The 23,241-nt window shown below is 51.4% G+C and overlaps 1 protein-coding gene across 2 annotated transcripts in view; it reads right to left on the bottom strand.

The window, feature by feature from the left end:
• The window catches only part of WDR90 (WD repeat domain 90), a 31,638-nt gene extending 8,567 nt beyond the window's left edge, over positions 1-23,071 (bottom strand). The window contains exons 1-31 of one of the 2 annotated variants that reach the window (XM_052772910.1): positions 22,727-23,071; positions 22,449-22,625; positions 22,039-22,177; positions 21,370-21,540; positions 20,279-20,402; positions 19,438-19,505; positions 19,234-19,343; positions 17,238-17,468; positions 16,928-16,990; positions 16,549-16,617; positions 15,792-15,902; positions 15,536-15,681; positions 15,172-15,229; positions 13,481-13,599; positions 13,102-13,263; positions 12,186-12,316; positions 10,926-11,042; positions 10,156-10,391; positions 9,554-9,693; positions 8,856-8,986; positions 7,494-7,624; positions 6,843-7,004; positions 6,430-6,558; positions 5,742-5,875; positions 5,607-5,644; positions 5,005-5,124; positions 3,812-3,991; positions 2,860-2,960; positions 1,834-1,936; positions 1,298-1,419; positions 768-927 (exon numbers count right to left, since the gene is read on the bottom strand). In XM_052772910.1, coding sequence (XP_052628870.1) covers positions 768-927; positions 1,298-1,419; positions 1,834-1,936; positions 2,860-2,960; positions 3,812-3,991; positions 5,005-5,124; positions 5,607-5,644; positions 5,742-5,875; positions 6,430-6,558; positions 6,843-7,004; positions 7,494-7,624; positions 8,856-8,986; positions 9,554-9,693; positions 10,156-10,391; positions 10,926-11,042; positions 12,186-12,316; positions 13,102-13,263; positions 13,481-13,599; positions 15,172-15,229; positions 15,536-15,681; positions 15,792-15,902; positions 16,549-16,617; positions 16,928-16,990; positions 17,238-17,468; positions 19,234-19,343; positions 19,438-19,505; positions 20,279-20,402; positions 21,370-21,540; positions 22,039-22,177; positions 22,449-22,625; positions 22,727-23,056 — 4,213 coding nt within the window. In that variant the 5' untranslated portion in view covers positions 23,057-23,071. The remainder of the gene's footprint in view (positions 1-767; positions 928-1,297; positions 1,420-1,833; positions 1,937-2,859; positions 2,961-3,811; positions 3,992-5,004; positions 5,125-5,606; positions 5,645-5,741; positions 5,876-6,429; positions 6,559-6,842; positions 7,005-7,493; positions 7,625-8,855; positions 8,987-9,553; positions 9,694-10,155; positions 10,392-10,925; positions 11,043-12,185; positions 12,317-13,101; positions 13,264-13,480; positions 13,600-15,171; positions 15,230-15,535; positions 15,682-15,791; positions 15,903-16,548; positions 16,618-16,927; positions 16,991-17,237; positions 17,469-19,233; positions 19,344-19,437; positions 19,506-20,278; positions 20,403-21,369; positions 21,541-22,038; positions 22,178-22,448; positions 22,626-22,726) is intronic. The other variant, XM_052772907.1, reaches the window with a different exon arrangement.
• Positions 23,072-23,241: the final 170 nt, after the last annotated feature.

Raw genomic sequence — 23,241 nt, 5'->3', positions numbered from 1 at the left:
AAGCTTGCTTTTTTCCAAGGGCAGACTCACTAGCCCAGAGAGAGTGTATCGCCTGCTCCACAGGTCCTCTCTCATGCAAAACAAGAACTTACTAATTGCATATTTGTCCTTTAAATGTCCCCTGCCTAAACAAAACAGACAGCTTGAGCATCCGTCTTGTGCTGGCATCGCTGCCTGGCAGGAGGCTCACAGTTTGAAGCCTGGCTACTTCTATGCAATTCCACCTAAGCAGCAATAAGAAGTCCAGAAGAAGGCTTTTCCCTTTGGACACTATATATAGTAACTGCAAACTATTTAGACGGGCTTAACAAGCACTAGTGAGCCAGGAGAAGCAAGCTGTAACTTCAAGATAAACAAGCTAGCTGGGGCAATGAGAAAGAACTGAAAGGGAGCTGGGGGGAGCCCAGCGTTCATGCCTGTGCCTGAGATGCACAGGGTGCATGCTTCCCCTCGAAAGCCTGCCAACAGCGCCCTGGAAACATGCTCAGCTGTATAGGGTGCGTGCTTCCCCTCGAAATGCTGCCAACAGCGCCCTAGAAGTATGCTTAGCTGCAAAGGGTACGTCTGCAGGCGGTCACGCCCAGGAGGATCCGAGATCACTTGCAGTTTTACACGCTGCATTATCCATTGTCCCAAAGCTACCAAGCAACAGCTTCATACCCACAAGCCTGGTACGTATCTCGCAGGTATTACACATCTTCCTCCCGTGAGCTGCCTACTCTAGGGTGTACTCCTGCACCCACACCTGGTGTTATGGGTGTACTCACCTAGGGTAACAAGGAATCTATCATCCCGAGAGAATGCCATGGCTTGTACTTGTGTCTTGTGATGGAAAAGACTTGCTGTGCAAACCCCATCCTGGACGTTCCAGATGCAGATCTGACAACAGAAGTCTCCATTCTTCTTTCCCGAGGCAGAGGCAAGAACCTAACAGAACAATATGTTGTCACTGATACCTTGGTAAGTAGAGAACATTTCACTAGTTAGTTAGTCTTAGCAACTATTAGTCTCAAATTAAAGTGATGTGGTTGGCAAATGGAAAATTCTGAGAACCATCAGCTGACAGCAGGAGGGAATGGTAGCACCACCCGGAGGAAGGGAGCAGCCTTTACTGTCACACTGAACCAGCACAACGGATAGCTAGGCTCCAAAACCATTTATCGTATTTCCCTAACCCCAGGTCTCCATGCAACAGGCAGAAGAAGGAGCAGACAATTGGGATTTTAGTCTGTGATATTACTTTAGCCCAAAGTGACACAGACAAAACCCAGCCCGGAGCAGCAGAAGTCTCTCCCACCTGGGCATCATGGCTGACAGCAAGTGTAGAGATCTCCTCTGCATGGCCAAGCCAGTGATTCTGTGATCCCGAGTGCAGGTCTTCAACCACGATGACGCAGCCACAGGTGTAGGCAAAGAAGCCTAGCAGGAAAGGAGGAGACGGGATGTTTTCACGTAAAGGCTTCGCATGCTGTACCCCCTACCTACCTACAATTCCTACAATTCAGGAAAGTTCTTTTTTTCAGTAATATGTAAAAACGGACTCTTCTACACAGCTTGTCAGCATCGTTCCCATCAGGTTGAGAGTGGAGTAAAATCTCGCTTCCCTTAACCTGAGCAAAGCAAAGCTGTTGGGCACCACTCCAGCCTGGAAAAAGGAGGCAAGATGGCCTTTGTGAGAGCTTTCCCTTCTGCTCTATCCACTCATCTGAAGCCTGAGTCCACCCATATCAAGTAATGTTTGCCAATAGCAAAGAAGCATTACTGGATTTTACCAATGCAAAGAACCCGCTCCGTACGCACACCTCCCACCCCTCCAGAGCCTTCCCGGTGTACCTGTGTCTGGGTTCCACACCATATTCCCTCTGCCATTCCCATTGTAGCCGATCACTGCTTTCAGCTTCAAGACCTCACTGACAGCTGGAGGATGTAAGAAACTCTGCAAGAAAAATAGACACTGGCTTAAAATAAGCTCTAGAAGGATGGCTCAGTCAGGTACATTCAATGCCCACGTAAGAAGCGCGCGTGCAAGCACACGCACATCCTCACACACACAACACACAAATACATGCCAATACTCACACAATTCCAGTTCAACAGATGAATACCAAAGCACACACTTATACACACAGAAGAGAAACTGCACCAGCAAAACCAGGCACAGATGCTTTCAGATGGGGCACAAAACAGGCTGGCAGCAACTTCCCAGCCGATGAACAGCTGCTAATCCTGCTGGGAGAGAGTTCAATGGGTTTTGCTGACTCTGTAGATGTTTCAATAGGAAAGACACTGGGGGGGGAAAATTCTACCAGGTGGAGGGACAGAGGAGAGAATTGAGGATGCAAGCTGAATGTAGCTTTTCTCCCAGCACCGTGAACAGCAGAGCTTAGGAAAATGTTGAGTTAAGTTTCTGTTTTATTATTGCTCTGTTTGTTAACAGAGCGAAGGCTGTGCCTTGACTATCTTCACTATGCTCGATGGATTGCCTTCCCCAGCTGCTCTGCCAACGCATCTGCTCGCAAATATGGGTGCATAATGAATCACTCCATTGCTCACTCGTCTTTCACTTTCAACAGCACATGCCATTTCCATTTCTTTTGAATAAAAATGTATGCAGATTTGCTGAACAGAAAAAGAGTTGATCACAACTCACTTTTTACTAGTCTGGAAAGAGCTGCATGTAGAGGAGAAAGGGGAACTAATGTTAGGAGTTTCTAAATGAACATCAGGCCCAGGGGTATATTTCACAAATTGCTTTCAAACAGAGAACAAAATGGAAACAATTTGGAAAATCCACCTACCCCAGCCCCAAAATGCCCGTTTGCCACCTGCCCAGGTAATCAGCCCTGGCACAACTCTCACCTGGGGGAGCACCGATGCCTTAAAGCGAGGAGTGAAATGGCGGTAGGAATCTGGGCGGACGGAGCATTGGGACTTGGGAGTTTGGGTCTCCTTTCTGGGTTCTGCCATACAAAGAAGAAAAGAGTATCTATGGGATGCTGCTCCTGGGAACAGTTTGGGAGCAGCAGCAGCTAGGCTGTGGCTTGCTGTCTCTTCAGCTGCCACGTATGTGCATGCATACACACACACGGCAAAAATCAGACTGCAGCATCACGTGTGCTCCTACACAACGGGCCATAGGAAAACCATCAGCTTCTCAGGAGCAAAGGAGGAACATCCATCTCCTCCCATCATCCCGCTCAGCCACACCACACTGCAAACAGCCTAAGGGCATCCATGCTGCGTGCCCTGGGCATCGCTGCGAAAGCATAAGCCACACAGCTAGAAAGAGGTCTTTAATGAGAGCGGCGGAGGCACAGTTTTATGTTGAAGCTTTCCAACAAGTCCTGCCTGGGGCTGAGTGCTGGCAGCTGCCTGCTTCTGGCAGCTCGCCACAAACTGCTGCAGCTTTGAGGCTGTGCATCTATTAATAGAGACGTTGGGAGCTTTAATTTCAGCCGGGTTTAATAGAATGTGCCACTTGGAGATGATATTGGCTCCAAGCTGAATAGGGGCTTCTGGTGTGCCTAGAAGCAGCAGCAGGGAAAGAGCCAGAAAAACAAGCAGTCTTGGGGACCAATGTGAGTTTACCTCAATACTGACTTCCCTTGGTAAATCACAACCAAGGGAAGAGCCCCAAGGAACACATCGCTGCCCTTCATCTCGCACCTCAGAGCGCATGTCCACATCTATCTGTACCACACTAATAATGATCTTTATTTTTCAGGGGTAGACCAAGCTGCCATGCAGGCCTGCACACATCGTGCTCCAAAGGAGCCAAGCTCTGTACAAGAAGGGAATACTCCTGATTTACCATTTGCTGATTCTCCAGAAGACCTCGAGCTCTCCTGCCTTACTTTGGGCCTCACAACAAGCTCCTCGTTTCTGACCGACTCCACCACAAGGACCGAGGCATCTTCGTCTCCGTTCGCCACCATCCTGCCGCTGCCTGGCAGGCCTGCTTCCTCCTCTTTGTCCGACTCGGAGAAAATACCTGAAGAGAAAAATTAGTGGGAGGACAGAGCCATCCGTGTCCTTCAGGACTGCTTCATGTGTGACCAACCCTTTGATTCTGGCAGTATCGTTCTCCTGCTCTGTGTAACACCCCATCTGTTAGGTGGAGGACAAAGCAGATATTTCCTCCTGGTGTGCTGGTTTTGGCTGGGATAGAGTTAATTTTCTTTGTAGTAGCTGGTAAGGGGCTATGTTTTGGATTTGTGCTGAAAACAGTGTTGATAACACAGGGATGCTTTCATTATTGCTGAGCAGGGCTCACACAGAGTCAAGGCCTTTTCTGCTTCTCACCCCACCCCACCAGCGAGTAGGCTGGGGGTGCACAAGAAGTTGGGAGGGGACACAGCCAGGACAGCTGACCCAAGGGATATTCCAGACCATCTGACATCATACTCAGCATATAAAGCTGGGGGAAGAAGAAAGAAGGGGGGTACATTCAGAGTGGTGGTATTTGTCTTCCCAAGTAACTGTTATGTATTATGGAGCCCTGCTTTCCTGGAGATGGCTGAACACCTGCCTGCCCATGGGAAGTGGTGAATGAATTCCTTGTTTTGCTTTGCTTGCATGCGCAGCTTTTGCTTTACCTATTAAACTGTCTTTATCTCAGCCCACAAGTTTTCTCACTTTTACCCTTCTGATTCTCTCCCCCATCCCACTGGGGAGGAGTGAGTGAGCAGCTGTGTGGGTCTTAGTTGCTGGCTGGGGTTAAACCACAACACCTGGGTATGTCCAGCAAGGTATTTACCATAGCCCTCAGAGCAGCTGTGCCAGCAGCTTAGTCTACACAGGAGGGCAGAGGATAAAGTGGTGCTGAACCCCAACACCTCTGGCTGGCTTTGTCCAAGTTAGGGGAAGGAAAGTGCAGACTGGTCTGTCAGTCTGCGGGAAGGGGATTACAGGCAGGGATGGTTCCAAGGATGCTGCTGAGGTAGGCAAGGAGTCTTCCCTAAAACAAGATTAATTCTCCCCTTTCCTACAAGCAGTTCCTCTTACTTTGACATCCCGCTTGGTGGACAGAGCTGACATTCAAGCATGGTGGCGAGGACAACAATGGAAGAGGCACTGTCTGCCGAGGTGTCTCAGAGGCATCCTTTAGCTTCTCAGAGCTCCCTTCTGTGAAAAGAAAATGGTTTGTGTAACTTCCTTCATCCCTTAAAATCCTCTCATCCTCCTGGGTCAATCGATGGTAATACCTCCATGCTCATTTCTCCAGCTTCCTCCTACACAGGAGAAGCCACTTCTCCTCTGTCCTTCAAGATAAGGAAGGACAGATGGAGAGAGGGACAGTGAGGGCAGGGAAAAAGAAGACAGAAGAGATGGAAGCAGGGAAAGACAGAAGGCAAAAGCTGAAAGACCTACCAGAAAACTCAGAGTGGCTCTGCTCAGAACATCCCCTCCCTGGCAGACTCCCACTGAGAGGTGCTAGTTAATTGGAGACTGTCCTTTGGGGCTAATTAGCTGGTTAGCCCCTCGCTATGCGACTCCCTCACGGAAGGAACAAAAAACCCCCAACCCCTACTCTCTGCCATGAAGAGCAGAGGTGGAAGAGCTGCCAACCTGCTGGCCAGCGCAACTCACAGGAGAGGCAAACTCACCTGCTCCCAGCATTAGAGCAGACTCAGAGGAATGAGCCCTGGAAAGGCAAGGAGACCAGCGTTACACCAGGAGGGGATGGGGCAGGGAAGGTAAGGGGAAGCAGGGGAAGGCACTGCCCAGCACCATGCACTTACCCAGCTGGGAGTGACCTCTCTGCGGGCAGAGCCAGGAAATCCCAGAGGAAGATGGCATCTCCCACGCTGATGACGTGCCGTTGGTCTGGGGTGAAGGCCACCTGGCGCACTGGCTCCGAGTGGCCGATGTACACCTGCGAGAAAGCATGCCTTGAACTTCTCCATCACCACGCCTGTCCGATCAGGACGGTGGTTACTCCATTCCCTGCCCAGCATAGCCAGTGTCTACACGCCTCAGCAGAAGATCCTCTCGGAGGCCAGCACCACACCTACAATGCTCAGACCTAGGGTTGATCAACCTAGGGTTGACCTTCACCACACTGATCTGGAGAAGAAAGCAGAAGCTGAAAACCCCCAAGGTCTTATCCTAGTTCTCAATACCTCTGAAACTCTGGGCGAGCCATTTTCTTCTCTGGGTGGCTCTGTCCCTAGCACAGAGGCAATACCTACCTCTGTCCTTCACAGAGGGTCTCACTACGCACGGTGCTTTGGCAGCCCCAGTCCATGCTTAGTGCATGGCATTATTACAATGTGGGAATAGGGCTGCATTTCTCAGCTGCTGGGCAGACTGGGACTGGGGACCCTGCGCCAAGTCACACAGAGGGCATTTGCTGCTCTCTTCGCCAGGGATTCAGAAATGCTTGATCAGGCCAACACCAACCTCCTTCCCTCCCTTTGTGGGCAGTACCTGGAAGTTGATCTCAAAGCGCATCTGATAGTCCCACACTTTGATAACTTTGTCGCCAGCAGTGAGCAGGTACCTGCCATCCTTGCTCAGCGCCAAGGAAGAACAGGACAGCTTGTGCACGGGAGACACCTGAGGACAAGAAATGGCACCAGCAGCATTAACTGAGCTAGTTCACGTCCTTCCTTATGCTTCAGCAAGAGGACACGAGTGTGACAGCATGGAAAACAAAGACAAGCTCAGGCTCAACCTGAGCACGACCACGCCAGGATAGCTACAGGCTTGCCACTTGTGTTTCTTTGAAGGCTGTGAACTCCAGGATGAGCTCTTCTCTCATTTAGCCTCCTACAGTGACATGAGGTGCCCAAGCCCCACATAACACAAGACATCAGTGCATGAATTTCATAGTGTCATACCTCTCGCACCAGTCGTCCTGTTTTTGCAGCAAGCACAAGGATTTTATTGGAAGAAGTAGATACCAGGAGCTCGCCTTGAGGCACAGGAGCAAAGCAGACTTTCACTGCAGAGTCCAAGGCCGTGCTGTTCAAATCGAGGATGCTGATGTCCACCCTCAGCAGCTGTGAAACAAGGAGCTACTGAACAAACATCCTGGAACAAATACTGCAGAAGCCTCAGGATTGCTCTGGTTCTCCTAACACGAGGCTACGAAGCCCCCCAGACTCTTCCCTTCCCAACTAATGAGGGGCTGCAGGGTCCAGGCAATGTCCCCTACCGCCTAGGAGAGCAGCTCACAAACAGCCGTCAGAGCTGACAGTCTACACTTCTCCAAATTATCTTTCTAGAGCGGAATGAAGCTGAAGAAGAAGAAACCTTGACTTTGTTGTTCCTATCTCACAGAATGGAAAACAAACCTCATTGTAAGCACCCTGAGCAAGCGTCTGCTGTGCAGGGAAGGGCCCTCTCCAACACTGCTGGTGCTCAACACCCTTGATCTCTCACATCTGATGCAGCCTACGGGAGTTTCCCCTCCAGCCCACGGCACCCTGCAGCCCATGATCCCTCCCCTCCCCACCCTCCCCCAGGAACAAGGGGAGCCTGCTGGGTACCTCATCTAGAGAGCAGGCCTCCATCACAGTCACAATGTACTTGGAGGGACCCACGAAGGCCAAGAGACAGCTGTCCTCACTGACCACCAAAGCATCTGGGCCACTCCCAGCATCCCGGGCTACCACATTGCCTGAGGGCCACAGCAAGAGAGAGAGTGAAGAGAGGAGAAAAGTCCACGCTGCAGCCAGCTCACTCTGTGATGGTGCTGCTGACTGGTAGCTGCAGCTTCTCCTGCCTTCGAATCGGCCTTGGGCTAACATTCTGGCCTGAGAAAGAAGCAACCTCTGTCATAGAAGATGCTACAAATTTTATCTGCAACACCTAAAGCATGCAGGGAACCACCTCAAAGACAAGGTCTACATACATGGCTCATGGCCTGACTGAACGTGCGGTGTTTTCAAGGAGAGCAGAACAAAGTCAAGGGAATAAAATTGATCTTAGTTTTTATTTTTTAACATTACAAGAAGCTGTGACAAGGAGCTATGAATGTGAGATCTCAGCTGCAGCCTGGGTGTCAGAACCCTGCACAGAATGAAGTCAGTGCCAAACGCCACCACACTGATGTCAGTCTGGTAGGCAGATAGACCCAAAGGTCTAAAAATCACAGAAATCACAGCAATTCTCTGTATTTATTCCACTACCAAAATTCCACTGTTCTGTCCCTGGAGCATGGCCAGGCAATGAACACAGGTTCAGAGCAGAGTCAAAATGGGAAGGTCCAGCTGCAGCACTGACACCAGACTTGGGTGATTTTGGACAAATTCCCTGATCTCTCTGAGCCCCTATTCTTTCTCCACCTACTTCAACTGCACATTTCTTGGGGCAAGATCCTCCTTTTTGTACTGTATTGCATAACGGAGCTCCCTTTCCCTGCCCAAGCTTGTGCTGCCACAGCTCATTTCAAAAGCATACATTAAATGCGACATTGATGTTTTCAAGCTGCCTTGCCCCTGCACTGCTTCCCCTGCCTGCAGCTCTCCACCTTCTCCATTCACCAGCACAGCTCTTTGCGCAGCTGTGCTGCAGGCAGGATTAGGGAAACGATCCAGTTTAAACAAATTAAACTCCACAACCACAGAATAGAAAGAGTCAGGGCTTGGGCATAAATAAGTCTCTGCGATTCCAGCCCATTCATGAAATCATAACACCAAGCAAGGTGAGAGCATTTGAACCAGGACGGGTAGGGAAGGGTTGCCAGTCACTAGGGTCTGCTCACACATACCGTATAAACACAAATGACACAGCTCAGAAGGTTCGTCAGAAAATATCTCTGAGTAGGCTGAGTCTGCTTTGGCTTTGGTGCTAGGATGTCTGTGCTAATAAAAAAAGAAAAAAGGCAACCCAGAACCCCAGAGTCTTACCCAGGACTCTCAGGACATGGCTTTTCTGCACCATACAGCTGTAAAGAGCCAGAGTTCCCTGCAAACAGGAGCTGAACATGAAATTGCCATCTGGTGAGAAGGCCAGTCCAGTGATCGCAGTGCGGTGCTGCCTGAAAGAATGCAGAAGACATGAAAAAAAGGAGAAAAAACAAACAAACAAACAAACCTCCAGAAAGCAGTAGCAACATTGAGTGCAACACGGTGAAGAACCCAGGAGAACAAAATAATCAGGGACAGGCAGAGGACCCCACCATGCTCACGCCTGCAGCAGCCCAGGACAATCGACACTCCAACTTTTTGGAAAACTGAGCAGCAAGAGCAGCACTCCAGCTGTCCCTGGATGGGACATGCTCCCTCTCCCTTTGGAGCATCTTCTGCTTCCCATGCCGAGGCTCACAAGGGCTCCCTGTTCAGCTGCTCTCTAGGACAAGCTCTTTCCTACTGTTGGTCAACTGTGCACCGGAAAGTCATACAGAAAGCCCTCACAGCCTTCGCACTTTGGACTTTTACCACCCAGAGCCTTGGCACAGCAGGCTTTCTCTGCCTGCAAACCACTCAGCTGGGACATGAGGATTGTTGAGCTCAAGAAAAGCACTTTTCTGACCTCCATGTTTATCACTGTGGCACTTGCCAGAACACTTAGTTAGACCCATACCTGCCCTGGTGCAAGCGCTTACTTGTGCTCTACCAGGAGATCGGAGGCGGCCAAGCTGAAGGTCCGCACCATCCCGCTGTCAAAGCCACAGGCCAGGATCTGCTGGGTAGGGTGAAAGGCCACAGCACACGGCATTTCGTCTGCAGCTGTGAAGTCATACAGCTGCGGGGAAGAGACACACTGCAGGCACAAAGCTGGATAAAGCTCTACCTGGCAGCCATACCTAACAACAAAACAGCCTCAGACCTCCACTGCGAGCATGGCCCCCAACAGAAATCTGATCTTGCCTCAATGGATCTAAAGCCCAGTGAACTCCTGGGTCTTTGGGCATTTAGATAAAGCCCTTGGATATTATGTTTTTTGTTAAAAAGCAATATTCAAAAGATGGAGGAAAAGAAAATATTTCTGTTTAACAATACCTTTAGAAGCTAAGGCCAAATTATGCATTAGGCTAAAATGCTCAGACCTCCATACTTCCAAAGAATTTCTTGCCCATGGTACCCCCCTACACTTCAGGGAGGATATTTAAGGGCCCTTGAACTGTGGAGCTTTGACAACCAGACCAAACAGAGACTAGGCAGACTATTAATAAATGAGACACCTACTGACTCTCGTCTCACCTACCTGCTGCATGGAGACAAGGTCCCAGACTCGGATGGTATTGTCCTGAGACACCGTTGCCATCTGCTTCCAAATGCCCTCCACTGAGAATGCCAAAACAGAGTCCTCGTGAGAGCGCATGAGGGTGTTATAGTCCCGGGACTGGATATCCAGGTAGCCCAGATTCCCAGCAGCAGTTGTGCACAGGACTTTGTGGCTGTCCGGGCTGATGCAGACAGAACTCACCGGAGCCTCGTGCTCTGGGGAAAGACACAGGAATCAGCAAACTCCCCGGAAAAGGAGCAGCAGCAGCTGGAACACAGCTACCGAACCAGATTCACATTTAGGAAAGTAATGCACATAAGGAATGAGCATCCCACGACCTGAAGATTGAACGCTTGCAGGTTTGAGTTTAGTGACAAATTAGTCTCTGCCCTTTCTAGAAGTCCCTAGGCTCTGCTGTTACGGTGATTGTTTCAAAAAGAGTGAAAAACTGCTCAACTTCTCCCCTAATTTTTCATGGACAGATCAGCCATGGATACAAGGGCACAGAAATCAAGATCGAGTGCCTGCTCTCACCCAGGAGATCCTGCTTTTCTCCTACAAGAATGAACATGAATAATTGTCGTTGAAGTAGAAGACTTCCAAGTCAGTCACCCCTAGAGACAGCAAGCATAAAAGATGCCCTTGTTCATGAGAATTGCTTTAGGAGACGTGGCAGTGGAGCTCTGGCTTCACAGCAAGAGGCTGATGGAGATGTGGAGCTCAGAAGGGCCGCTCCCAGCTCTACTCACCTGCCTCTAAGACAACAGCTGAGAAGTCCAGTGGCCACAGCCGCAGGTAGCCATCTTCTGAACCCGTGGCACAGAAGGTTGAGGAGATGCTAATACTGTTTATAGCGATCCCAGGGCCTGAAAACCCAAAAAATGACACTACCTTGTACAGTTGAAACAAGAAAACTCAAACTGAGGGTTCCCTCATCCAAGAGCCGAGTCCAGTGGTCCACCCACACCAGTGGCTGAAGTCTCAGAAGCAGCAGCCAGGAATCCCACAGTGACTGACAGTATAGGCTGAAGAGTCTCAGCTAGCCCTTCCCAGGACTCAAAACATGTTCAGTCCTTGTCCCTTTCCAGCACTCCTCTTTACCACTGTGCAACTCTCGCCAGGCACAGAAAATTCTTACCACTTGTTAAACCCTGCCACATTTTTGCCTTGAACAGGATCTTGTACCAAGGGATGTCCTAGATAACTGCCTGAGATACAAACCCCTTTCATCTCCATGTCTCAAGTCCTCTCTACAGTGTAGTGAGAAGGGAGAGAGCATACAGATCTATGGAAACTGGGATTTTTTGATTCAGGTATAAAGTCCATTTTGATTCAGATATAAAGTCCATCCTGAGAGCCAGCACTGCTACCAGGAGGACACCCAAGAACATTGTTTCATCTCCTCTTGGGTATCTTCTCGCCCATGAAGTGAGAACCAGAGTTACATACCTCTCAAAGGGGCATGCTCTAGATTAATTAGCTCAATTTGCCAAAGTAAACTATGCACTAAGTTTTAAGATATCAGAGCAATCATACTTGAAAGTGAATTCTTCCCGCTGTTAAAATTAATGGAAGAGCTGAAAGCTGTACTACTTAGTATACAGCAACAAAGATTTCCCAAACACTCTGCACAGGCTGAATAATGAAAAAAGCCCCGAATTCATCTTTTTCATTGGTCTGCTTAGCTCTCTTTCCATCTCTACATTAAGACTCCCATCAGCAAATTAAGACCTTGTTTCATGTTTCTAAAAGTAGTGTTTCTCTGAAAGTGCAATCAGCATTTAAAATGCTAAAATTCTTTCTTAAAATGATACTTTGCTGTACTAAGATTATTTGCAGTACTTGAGGCAAATAGCTAGCAATGATCTAATCAACCCAAAATAATCCTTAGCAGTAGGTAAATAGCTGGTTTATTTTACCAGAGATTTGTTTGAGTTCATTTCTGCCCCTGACAATGGTTGAAGTACTCCCCTGCCAGCCCCCTCCTCCCTGCCTGCAGATACTCCTACCTGTGCTGCTGCTTGCCTTGTCCTGCCACTGGCAGCCCTGGGGCTGTGCGGGCAGGAGCCGCCGTACGCTCTTCATGCAGACATTCTTGTAGTCCACCTCCAGGACATGGCCGCTCTTGCTGCAGACAAAGCTGTAAAGGAAAGAGAGCCTTGCTCTGGCACGCCAGGGTTAAGAGGGGCTGTGCTGGTGTGGTTTAGTAAAAACTCTTGGTTTACGCATTAAACTGTTTGCCTGATGGAAAGCAATTCTGGTTCACAGTAACCTAACAGGCCAATGAGGTGTCCAAAGGCACCTTTCCATGCACTACCCTACAAATCTACAACCAAGTCAGAGCTTCCTATTTTATGTCTTGTCCCTTTGAAACATTAATTAGCAAAAGAGCTAAAAGCTCGGCATAGACTTCAGAAAGGAACCTCTCTGCCACAGGACACAGCCCGGGGGAATGCAGGGCCAGCTGAGCTGACAGCTCTGCCTTTATGGAACAGTATGCAGTAGCAACAAAGGTCTGGCTTTGACAATTAAAATAAAACAACAAATAAAAGTGTGTATCTATCTATATGCGAGAGGATATGCACCACACTCCTCCTGCTGCCAAAAGAAAGCTACCCACAAGCCTCAGGTTGGGGAGAGATTCACTAAATACAGCAAAACACCAGTACACTAAGAGGAAAGACCCATTTCTTGGGCTATTCTGCAAGCAGCTGAACCTCTTTTGGGAAGTGAAGCATGCTGAGGAGGGGAGAGGCTCTCCCAGCTCCAGGAAGCACCTGTATTTTGCAGGGAAAACCCAAACAAAATGCCATGCTCCTGCAGAGGAGGGGGAAGGAGGGTGCTAAAGGCAGCCGAGAGCCGTAGAGCTCCCTCCTGGCAGGCTGCCCTGTGGATGGATGACAGTGGAGCCCAGCAGCCCCTTACAGTGTGCGGTCGTCCGGCTCCCGCTCAGCCGTGTGCCCCTCCTCGAAGGCCAGGTCTGTGAACTCCAGGGAATGGTACTCGCCCAGATTGATGGGACACGAGCGCAACGCTCCGCTCCGCACTCGCCACAGCCTGACGTTGTCCCGGCCGCATGATACCATCCTGTCCCGGGAGAGACTGTGTGAGGACCAGGGCAGGACTCTCCAAGCCCCTGGTGAAAGGTCAGTGCCCCAAGGTCCACCACCTGACAGCAAGGACTGAGAACAGGAATGGTAACCGCAGCACCCTACTCCTGCAAGCCTGGACGGCTGCAGCAGCACAATTCCCCCTGCAGCCATGCCAGAACCAATGCTTTTGATTTATTTTCTTTGCACGCTACCTGGTATCATCAAAAAAAGCAATCTTCAAGGCCTGGATGTCCACATCCGTGTGCGCTTTGGCCAGCACAGCCACCTCTCCGCCACGGGTCACCTGAGCAGCGTTCCACACCACCACCATCTGAAGCAAGAAAACACGATGGCAGAGCTCCTCAAACATGGAAACCTTGGCAGCAAGAGCTTTTCATCACAGCAGCTGACCAGCTGCACATACGGGAGCCTGCTTTGGAGCCGGGCACAAAGTATCGATAACAGTCGAAGCAGGGGAAAAAAAACGTCTCGCACAGAGTGTTTAGGACAGTCCAACAGCTTTGCAAAGCTTCACGGCAATATACTTGTCTGGCATCCATAATTATAGGTTCTAAACCCCAGGGCTGCCTGGCAACAGGGCTCAGACTTGGAAAGAAAATCCACAGAGGAGTGGGAACTCTGCCTGCTGAGATATAAGAGCCGTACCAGGGCTGAGCTGGTCTGCAAGAGCTGGAGGTAGCACGCGTCCAGCTGCACTGGCTCTCGCAGCACTTTGCTCCAATGCAGGTTTGAGTGCTGGCAGTGCCCATCATGAGGGGCAAGAGAGTCAAACCCTTTCCCCAAAGGAAAGGGGGAGATGGGTGAAGAAATGCAGGTGATTTGATGCTCTGCATTTCAGAACAGTATTAAAAACAGACACAGAATCACCTCAGAGGCTGGGATGGGCTGAGACATCACCCAGAGAGAGGTGCTCCTGGCCAGCCCCCCAGCCTGCCCCATTCTCCCATTCTGCTTTCGCCCTATTGATCCCCCCTCCCCAGTTTCAGCTCCCTAGCTCCCACCCGGATCACAGACTGCTGCTGCGTGCTGGGAAAAAAACAGAGCACTGTTTGTTTTTTCCTGCAGGCAGGACACAGTTAGTGATGGCACAGCTAATGGCTGGTGGTCGTCAATAAGGGATCAGTGGATGAAAACAGTTCCACGGATAAAGCAAAACCCCCAGTCCCATGAAACAATTTTATTTTTGACTGCTACACATGGGATCTGCGTCATCCCCTAGCTACACTGGTGGGCGGAAGCTTCAGTGCCCAGCATCCCTTCCAGCAGCGATGCCTGCAATGCTCAGAACTGAAAAATTAAACCTTGCATCTTGCTCTAAATGCTATAAAAAAAAGGGGGGGTTGGGGCTCCAGTCAGTGCTGAACCTCCCATTTCAATTCCCATTCCTTCACTATGTGCTTGCAAGCCTTCCAGCTTGAAGTGCCACACAAAGACGCGTCACCCTCAGCCCGGTGGGCCAGAACGGCTGCAGAGGCAGGCAGCACTGCTGCTCCTGAGCCTGCAGCGATCCCCGTAGGGTGCAGGCAGAATCATGCAGCCACCTTCATCACCCCGCCTGGGCTTATAGCTGGGACCACACCAGGGACAGAAACAGCCCCAAAGCTCAACCCGAGCAGGTCTCTCAGGTTGCTGCCGAAAGGATTTGTTTGCTTGCAGCTGAGGAACGTGCATGCAAACACTAATAAGCATCAAGTAGAAGGAAAGTATTTTCTAAGCAGCTAATGAGAAAGGGATCTCTCTCTGACTACAATGAAGAACATGTCTAGGAAAGCCCAGAGCAGAGGTCTGTCTGCAAAATAACTACATAATCTGGGAGAACAGCCATCTCATGTCACTTGTTCACAGGGCAGGGAAACCTCCAAAACCAAGTTTCAGTTCTCACCGTTTTGCCGTGCCCATCCTTTCCGACGCCACACAGAACAGCTCCGCTGTAGGAAAAGCTGCAAGAAGAGGCCACCTGCTGAAATGGAGCTCCTTGTACCCCGAGTGCATCTCAGTGAGGAATAAAAAGGGACAAGTTCAGGGTATGGGGAGACAGCAAGATCTGAGGGATAAGGTCAGGAGGCAACTGGCAGGGTATCAGCTGTTCCGGGCCAGCTGCCAGCAGGTCTCAGTGATAAACAGAGGCAGCTGAAGGAGAGCTATAATTCACCCCTGGTTTATCACACACAAATAGCACAGAAAAGCTGCCATGCAGCAACACTTAACCCACCTGAACACATCCCTGCACCCAGGCTGAAACCCACCTCAGGGATGAGAGGGAGTGGACGTGGGTTTTAAACACTGAGAGGCAGCTGCCTGTCGGGAAGTCCCAGAGGCGCACCACACTCAGGGAACCAGCCTGCGCGGAAGCCAGCAAGGTGCTGTTCCCATTGAAGGCCAGCGCTGACACCTGTGGGAAGCACCAGTTTAGAGGCTCTCGAGGAGAGCTGGGACCAGGGGTACATCTGGGGTAACAAGGACAGCGCTGCCATAGGGCTTGGTAAGGAGAGTTACACTCGCCTTATCTGTGTGTCCAGTGAAGAACCTCTGCTCTCCGGTCTGGATCTGCAGGGTCACTATAACAGCATGGCAGGGGTAGACCACTGCAGCGTTGTTCTGAGTCCACAGCGCCTGCAGCACCGAGACAGGAATGAGAGGGCTGCAGATCCTCCAGAGGTGCCTCAGGTCCTAGGCTGGACCCACAGAGATTTCTGCAACAGGAGATCTGCTGCACGTGTGCAGGTGAGAGGATGCTCTCCCATACAACAAGTACTCTTCTAACTCGCAAAGGAAAACTACGAGCCCAGTCAACATCCTACTTAATTCAGTGGATTCTCATACCAATCAGGTCTACTACATGAACAGCAGATACAAGGAAAATGATGTTGTTGGCAGAACCTTGAACTGGCTGAACGAAAATGACCCTTTCTTTACCCTAACACAGACCACAAGCTGGGCTCCTGCAAGGCACAGTGCCTCAAGGAAACAATCCAAAACACAGCCCTTCCTTTCCAGACTCCTACAGAGCAGCTCTAATTTTAACATGTTAAAACACAGAAACCGTGAGATCTAAAAGGCCCCCATAATTTCTAATTCATCATTGTAACAATGGAAGACCCATGCACAAACATAAGCTCATGCCCATCTGCTTTGGGGTCATTTTCCCCATCAAGAAGTGCAGGAAGGGTGGCACTCAGCTGCCTTTCATGCCTCCAAAAAATCAATACCCTGGCCACGTGATTACAGATCAACTCCCAAAACTGTTTAAGCTACTGACCCATTTGGTGCTGTAGCCTCCAAAGCCAATAATCATTCTCAGCTTCAGGATGGGATCTGGTAAGAGCCTCTGGAAAAAAACCAGACAGCACCGTCACACTTAAGAGCTGGACTGAAGTCCTCCACCCACGGGGCCCCTCTGTCCCCATTGTTAGTTTCTCTCTAAAGCACAGAGGCAGCTTTGGGTTCTCTCCCGGTAGAGGGAATGGCTTTAAAGTATTTAACCTGGCAGAAGTCAAATCTGGCGGGAAGGAGGAGCTGGGATTTCCCAGTGTTAAGCAGCTCTCCCACCCAGGCTGGGAGGTTACAACCAGCCCTTCCCAGTGCCCTGGGGATGCCCAGAGAGCCAACGGCTGCTGTGGGAAAGGCTGTCCTCTTACCCTGCAGGCAGAGGCTCTCCTGCTGGACGGCACGCCTGGTCCAGGGCCCTTCCTGTACACGCTCTGGGCAAATTAGTAAACATATATTATTGGCTTAAGGTCAGTTCATTTGAACCCAGGGTCCTTCTTTCAAGACAAGTAAGATACTAGTGGAAAGGAGAACTGCTAGTCAGAAAAATGCCAGCAAAAGGACTCCATAGGATTAACTGAAACTCCAGCCTGAAGCTTGCATTGCTGGGTTCACAAGCATCAGCTGTAAGCGTCCCAAAGCCACCCTTGCGCTGCTGTGACGCCTCAGCGCTTCACCCACCTCCTCTGAGCTGGTGTGGACAGCTCGGATGGTCTGTTTGCTCCTGTGGTGAGCGTACACGTGGATGCCACTGTCACTGACTACCGGTGACTGCCCAGTGTCCCCCGCACTAGGAGGTCTCTGGTTCTTCTCTAGTTCCTGGTCTGCAGCAGGCATGGCTCTTGGAAGCCCCAGGGCTGTCAAGTTAACCTCAGGGATGCTTTTTGTAATTACAGGACACTGGCGCGGCATCTGAGAAAGAGCAAAGCCTCAGACAGATCAGCCCTCCTCCCAGCACTTTCCACCCACCGCAAAGGCAGAGGCAGGGAGACACCCACGTCTCTCCCGAGCGACTCTTCACAGCAATACAAACAAGGATGGAGCAACATGGAGGGTGAGCCTGTGGCCAGGTATGTTAATCAGCCACTCTCATAGAATCACAGAATCATTTAGGTTGGAAAAGACCTTCAAGATCATTGAGTCCAACCACCAACCATGCCCACTAAACCATGTCCTGAAGTACCCCGTCTACTCACTTTTTGAATACCTCCAGGGATGGTGACTCAACCACTTCCCTGGGCAGCCTATTCCAATGTCTGACAACCCTCTCAGTAAAAAAATTTTTCCTAATATCTAACCTAAATCTCCCTTGCCTCAACTTAAGGCCACTTCCTCTTGTCTTATCTCCAGCCACCTGACAGAAGAGACCAGCACCCGCCTCACTACAACCCCCTTCAGGTAGTTGTAGAGAGCGATAAGGTCTCCCCTCAACGTCCTCTTCTCCAGGCTAAACAGCCCCAGCTCCCTCAGCCGCTCCTCATAAGACTTGTGCTGCAGGCCCCTCACCAACTCGGTTGCCCTTCTCTGAACACGTTCCAGCACCTCAATGTCTTTCTTGTAGTGAGGGGCCCAAAACTGAACACAGTACTCGAGGTGCAGCCTCACCAGTGCCGAGTACAGGGGAACAACCACCTCCCTGCTCCTGCTGGCCACACTATTTCTGGTACAGGCCAGGATGCCGTTGGCCCTCTTGGCCACCTGGGCACACTGCTGGCTCATATTCAGCCGGCTGTCGACCAGCACCCCCAGGTCTTTCTCTGCCGGGCAGCTTTCCAGCCACTCTTCCTCAAGCCTGTAGCGCTGCATGGGGTTGCTGTGACCAAAGTGCAGGACCCGGCACTTGGCCTTGTTGAACTTCATACGATTGGCCTCAGCCCATCGATCCAGCCTGTCCAGATCTCTTTGTAGAGCGTCCCTACACTCAAGCAGATCGACCCTGCCTCCCAACTTGGTGTCGTCTCTCCCTACACTCCCAGTGTTGTCCGTGCACAGTTCACCTCCTCCAGACAGCAAACCAGAGCCCCAGGAAAGATCCAGCCTTGAATAGTCTCTACAAGAGCTGCCCTCTCTCCAGTGAGCAGAGGAGCCTAAAAGCACCTGGCCAGCTGGCTCAGCACATCCCAGTTTAGAACAGCAAAGTGGTCGTACTCCTCATTTTCTCCCCCTCCACAGTGTGAGAAGGATGGCATCCCCCAGTCCCTCTCCAAAAGCCCATCCATCACCATGCTGTCTGGTAAGCCAGTCCGAGCACCAGCTCCCACATCACCACCAGAAGGGAAGGAGAAATCAGCGGTGAGGGCAGCTGCCTGCAATCCAGACTCCACACACTGCTCTGCTCCCTGAGGGCACCTGATCAAGTTCTTTAGTCTCCAGTCCTCATTTCCTATCTATAATTTGAAGACATAACTATTTGCTGCCTCAGCTGAGACAGGGAGGATAGATGTCTGGAGATTATGAGGTACTCGGCATTTATCTTGTCTCTGCTCTGTGCTACGCCAGACTGAACCACCCAGTCATTAACCGCGGGACTGCGGTCAACAGACCATACCCAGATCAGCTGCAAATGACAACAAGCAGCTTCTATGTCTTAAATAAAGGAACTTAAAGGCAAGATGTGGGGAAAACTCCATGGGAGGCAGAAAGGAAGAAGTTGCAGGCTCTTCCACAGTGCACTTACAGCTTTGGGACTGGTTATCTGATGGACGAGGGACAGTCGGTCATGGACTGCTTTGGTGAGTGTCACCGGCTGGGGCAGCTGGCAGAGAGGGTCCCCTGAGACTTGGCCACCTGGGTAACATGAGGAGTGGGTTGGGCTCTTTTGGAAACCCAAGGCATCCACCCAGGGTGGCACAGCCTGGGCTGCTGTCCCCAGCCTTCCCACCTGCCACATGACCAGCGCAGCTCTTCTGGATGGAGTCGTACGGCAGCTTGGACCCTTCGGATGGGAACCTGAGCAAAATCAGAGGAAAGCGCCGTGTAATGGGGATATTGCACTGGCACCTAGGAATCCCACTTGATAACTCACTGTTATCAAGCCTCTTCATTGTCTCCTGTAAGATTCCCCCTTTTGCCCCATCCTCCCCCAAATGCAGGGATACTAAAGCCTCTCCCAGGTCTCATCTACACCATTACTTTCCAGAGGTTAACTTGGCACTGCATGCTTCAGGCAACACCGCTACACCAATGACTGCAATGAGCTGCAATTTATGACCGACGTGGTTCTCTGGCAAAAACCTCAACACGGATGGGAGCCCAGCACTGAAGCTGAGGAAAGTACGCTTACAACTGCCCCCCGAAGAGGCATTACGGCCGATGACAGCTCAGCAGCCCCTATCAGACTACCCTTTAACTTAGCAAAGGCTGAAGTGCTCCCTAGGAACAGAACACACAGAAGAAATGCTTGCATTATGCTAAGTTAGCCACAGGAGCAATCCCAGCAAGAGACCGTTGAGAGAGAGGACTGGTGTTAACGCCAGGCACGGGATTGCTCTACAGCCTTTTCCTGCCCCAAAACATCACCGATCAGCAATTAAGCTGACAAGGGTAGATGTGTTAACGACATCTAAATGCTGGAGTTGTGGCAACCAAAATGTTTCTACTCGAGCCCCAGGTTTGTCTGGATCTGTCATTCCTTAAGCGGCGTTACCTGTCCTGCCTTCTCCCGGGGAACAGGGAGGTCTCAGAGCCACAGTGGGTTCAAGCGCAGCTGGGAGCAGCCATACCTGATGTAGTCATAGAGGTCATGCCACTTCTCTCCCTTCGGGACAGGGAAAGCCATTTCCCGCGGCATGGGAGTGACCCCGCGGCAGGCCAGGTCGGCTTGCCGGGCCTCGGAGAAGGTCACACCTGGCAGTACAGAGATAAAGAGAGTGAATTCTCCGAGGCCCGTGGAGCTAACTGAAATCATGTTTCCTGTGGGACACGGGCACAAACCACTTCCCTCGTTGAGAACACCTGAAAAACAAAAATTACAACCCTGAGGTCTATGATAAACTAACACACCTTTGCACAGGAGTATTCCTGAAAATATCAACCTCCAAAGAAGACCCCAGAGCATAAACCCTTGGTATCGAGTTATAAATCCCCCAGGCCCAAGATCCACTTTGTTTTCTATTCAGTGATTCAGCAGTTTCATGTGATTTGTGTTAAGGCTCTGTTCTCATTTTCCTGTCTTATTTCCTTCATGTGTTTGTAACTTCATGGAAGTCTTCAAGATATAAGAAATTTCAGGAATCAGAAAGCAGCATCTATAACTTCCTCCTCACTGATGCCTTCCAGCAGGCCAGTCGGTCGAGCAGATTTCCAGCACAAAAAAAGAAAGGCAGAAACAAAGGTTTTGACTGAAGCGCCTCTGCCACACTGAGCAGGTAGATAAAAAAAGTAGGTTGGAAGATTTCTGAGACAAAAAAAGCCACAGGCCCTTCCGGCAGATAAAAGCACAGGCCTTGGAAAAGCGAGGCTTGGTAACACCTTTAATTTTTTTCCCCTGAAAAAAAATTCTAACCTTGGTAAGATATTTAACTTTGCTTTTCTCATTCACTTTTACAGCTGGAAAATGAGAGGACGCTTTCCTCTAGAGGTCGGGAGATTGTATTCACCAGCGCACATGGAAACTTAACATCATACCAAGTATTTTGCCCTTTCTGCTTCATATCGTACTGCTCCAGTAACAGCAGCCTAGTGCTCTGCCAGGGCTAACGCCCCTGCTGGCACCACACCTGCAAAAACAGCTTTAAACCCCCATGGGTTCCATCCAGGCTGGGATGGAGTCACAGGAGAAACTGGAGGCCACCCTGAGGTCTCGGCTCCCTACCTGGATCGAACACCAAGTCGCTTGTGCAGAGGTTTTTCACCAGCAGGTTGGAGCAGAGCTTGATGCTCTTCAGGTGGCTGTAATGGCGGTTGAGGTAGAGGGAGAGGATGGAGTGGAGGTCAAGCACCAGGCAGGTCCAGCGCACGTCAGCAGGGGCTGATCCCATGAGATCTGGGGAGGAGAGCGGCAAGTGGCAAAAGGGAAGATGGGAAAAGATGCTACAGACCTTGGACCGCAGACCTTGTGGAACGGGAGACGCAAGATTTAACATGGTTAAGTAAAAAGTATTTACCAGGCAAAATTCCCAGCAGGCTTGGCTTGTCTGTGCCAAGATGGGAAAACACGCCTCATAGCTCGCTACTGTGGCGCAGGGGTGGGGAAGGACAGGCAAGCAGCCCCACTGCCTCCATGGACCTGCGCCCGGCCTGACAGTGCACCCCACTGCTTGGGAGAATGGGGATGGGGGACATCCCTCCTGGGAGCTACTGCTCCAACCTTCCAGCTGCTGAGGTTCTCCTGCTCAGGACCACCACTCTTCACCTTCCTCAAACACATCAAGTCAACTTCTGAACTCAATTTATTTCCTAACAATTTATTTCGGTAGTGACGTGCCAGCCTGGTCCCAACTGTGCCGCAAGCAGCAGCACCCGCACCACGCATGCTCCTCACCCCGCCTGGACGCCCTGGCCGTGCAGTCGTACACCGAGCCCTTGGCTGCTCCACAGATGAAGGGGAACTGCAGCCAGGTGGCTGTGGATTTGAACTCCTTAAAGAGGTTGGAGAAAGAGATGCGAACCACCTGGTTTTCCTGAGAAGACAGACACACACACCACTTTAGTCACCCTGGTGGCTTCGGCAGGGAAATGCTGCAGAGGAGAAGGCGCCTGGCCATGTCCCCTGTCCCCACTAGAGATGCCATGAGGATAGAAACCATCTCCAGCCCGGGGTAACCCACCAGCAGCAACAAAGACCAACCAAGTTCTGCACTCCCCAAGCACAGACCACCACCACTGCCACCCACCCTGGTCCTCCAATCGGGCCACGACGGTGATTTAACGAGGCCACCACGCATCACGTACCTCGGTGGCGACGTCCAGGTGGACAACGAAGTGCTTGCGCGGCATGGGCTTGAAGAGCAGGTAGAGGTAGCGCCCTGCCAGCCCCAGCGACTGCGTCCCCGTCCGGGGCAGCTGCAGGTAGCTGCTGGTGGGGACGGAGCCCCGGATCCGGTAGACAGTTCCCTTCAGACTCACATCCTTCCGAAACCGCGGAAAGGGGTGATTGGGGGGGGGGGTGTCAGCGCTGCCCACCTGCAAGCGGTCCCCCCCCTACCCCGTGGTGCCAGTGCCCCCGTTACCGTGAGGGCGGCCACGTCCCCCTCCCTGGCGGAGCGCTTCCACTCCTCCACACGGAAATGCTTGAAGATGTTCAGGTAGGGACGCTGCCAGGCTGCCGGTACCGGGATCGGCGGGGGAACGGTACCCCCGCCCGGACGCCTCCTGTTACTCCCTGTACCGGGGACCCCGCCGATGTCCCTGTATGCTGAGGTCCCGTGCCCTGTTGACACCCCGTTATCTCCGTGTCCCGAGTCCCCCCAGCCCCGGTATCGCCCTCGTGCCCCAAGCCTGGTGATGCCGCCGGTACATCCGTGCTCCGAGCCCCCCACCAGCCCCGGTGACGGGCCCATTACCTCCGTGCCCTGAGTCTCCCCAGCCCTGGTGACGCCCCCGTTATCTCCGTGACCCGAGCCCTCCCCCAGCCTCGGTGACGCCCCCGTTATCTCCGCACCCCGAGTCCCGCCAGCACCGGTGTCGCCCCTATGCCCCCAGCCCGGTGACGGCCCCGGTAACCCCGTGCTCCGAGTCCCCCCAG

The sequence above is a fragment of the Harpia harpyja genome, chromosome 21 (genome assembly GCF_026419915.1).
Source record: "Harpia harpyja isolate bHarHar1 chromosome 21, bHarHar1 primary haplotype, whole genome shotgun sequence".
Lineage (NCBI taxonomy): Eukaryota > Metazoa > Chordata > Aves > Accipitriformes > Accipitridae > Harpia > Harpia harpyja.
This window is presented reverse-complemented; position numbering and strand designations above follow the sequence as displayed.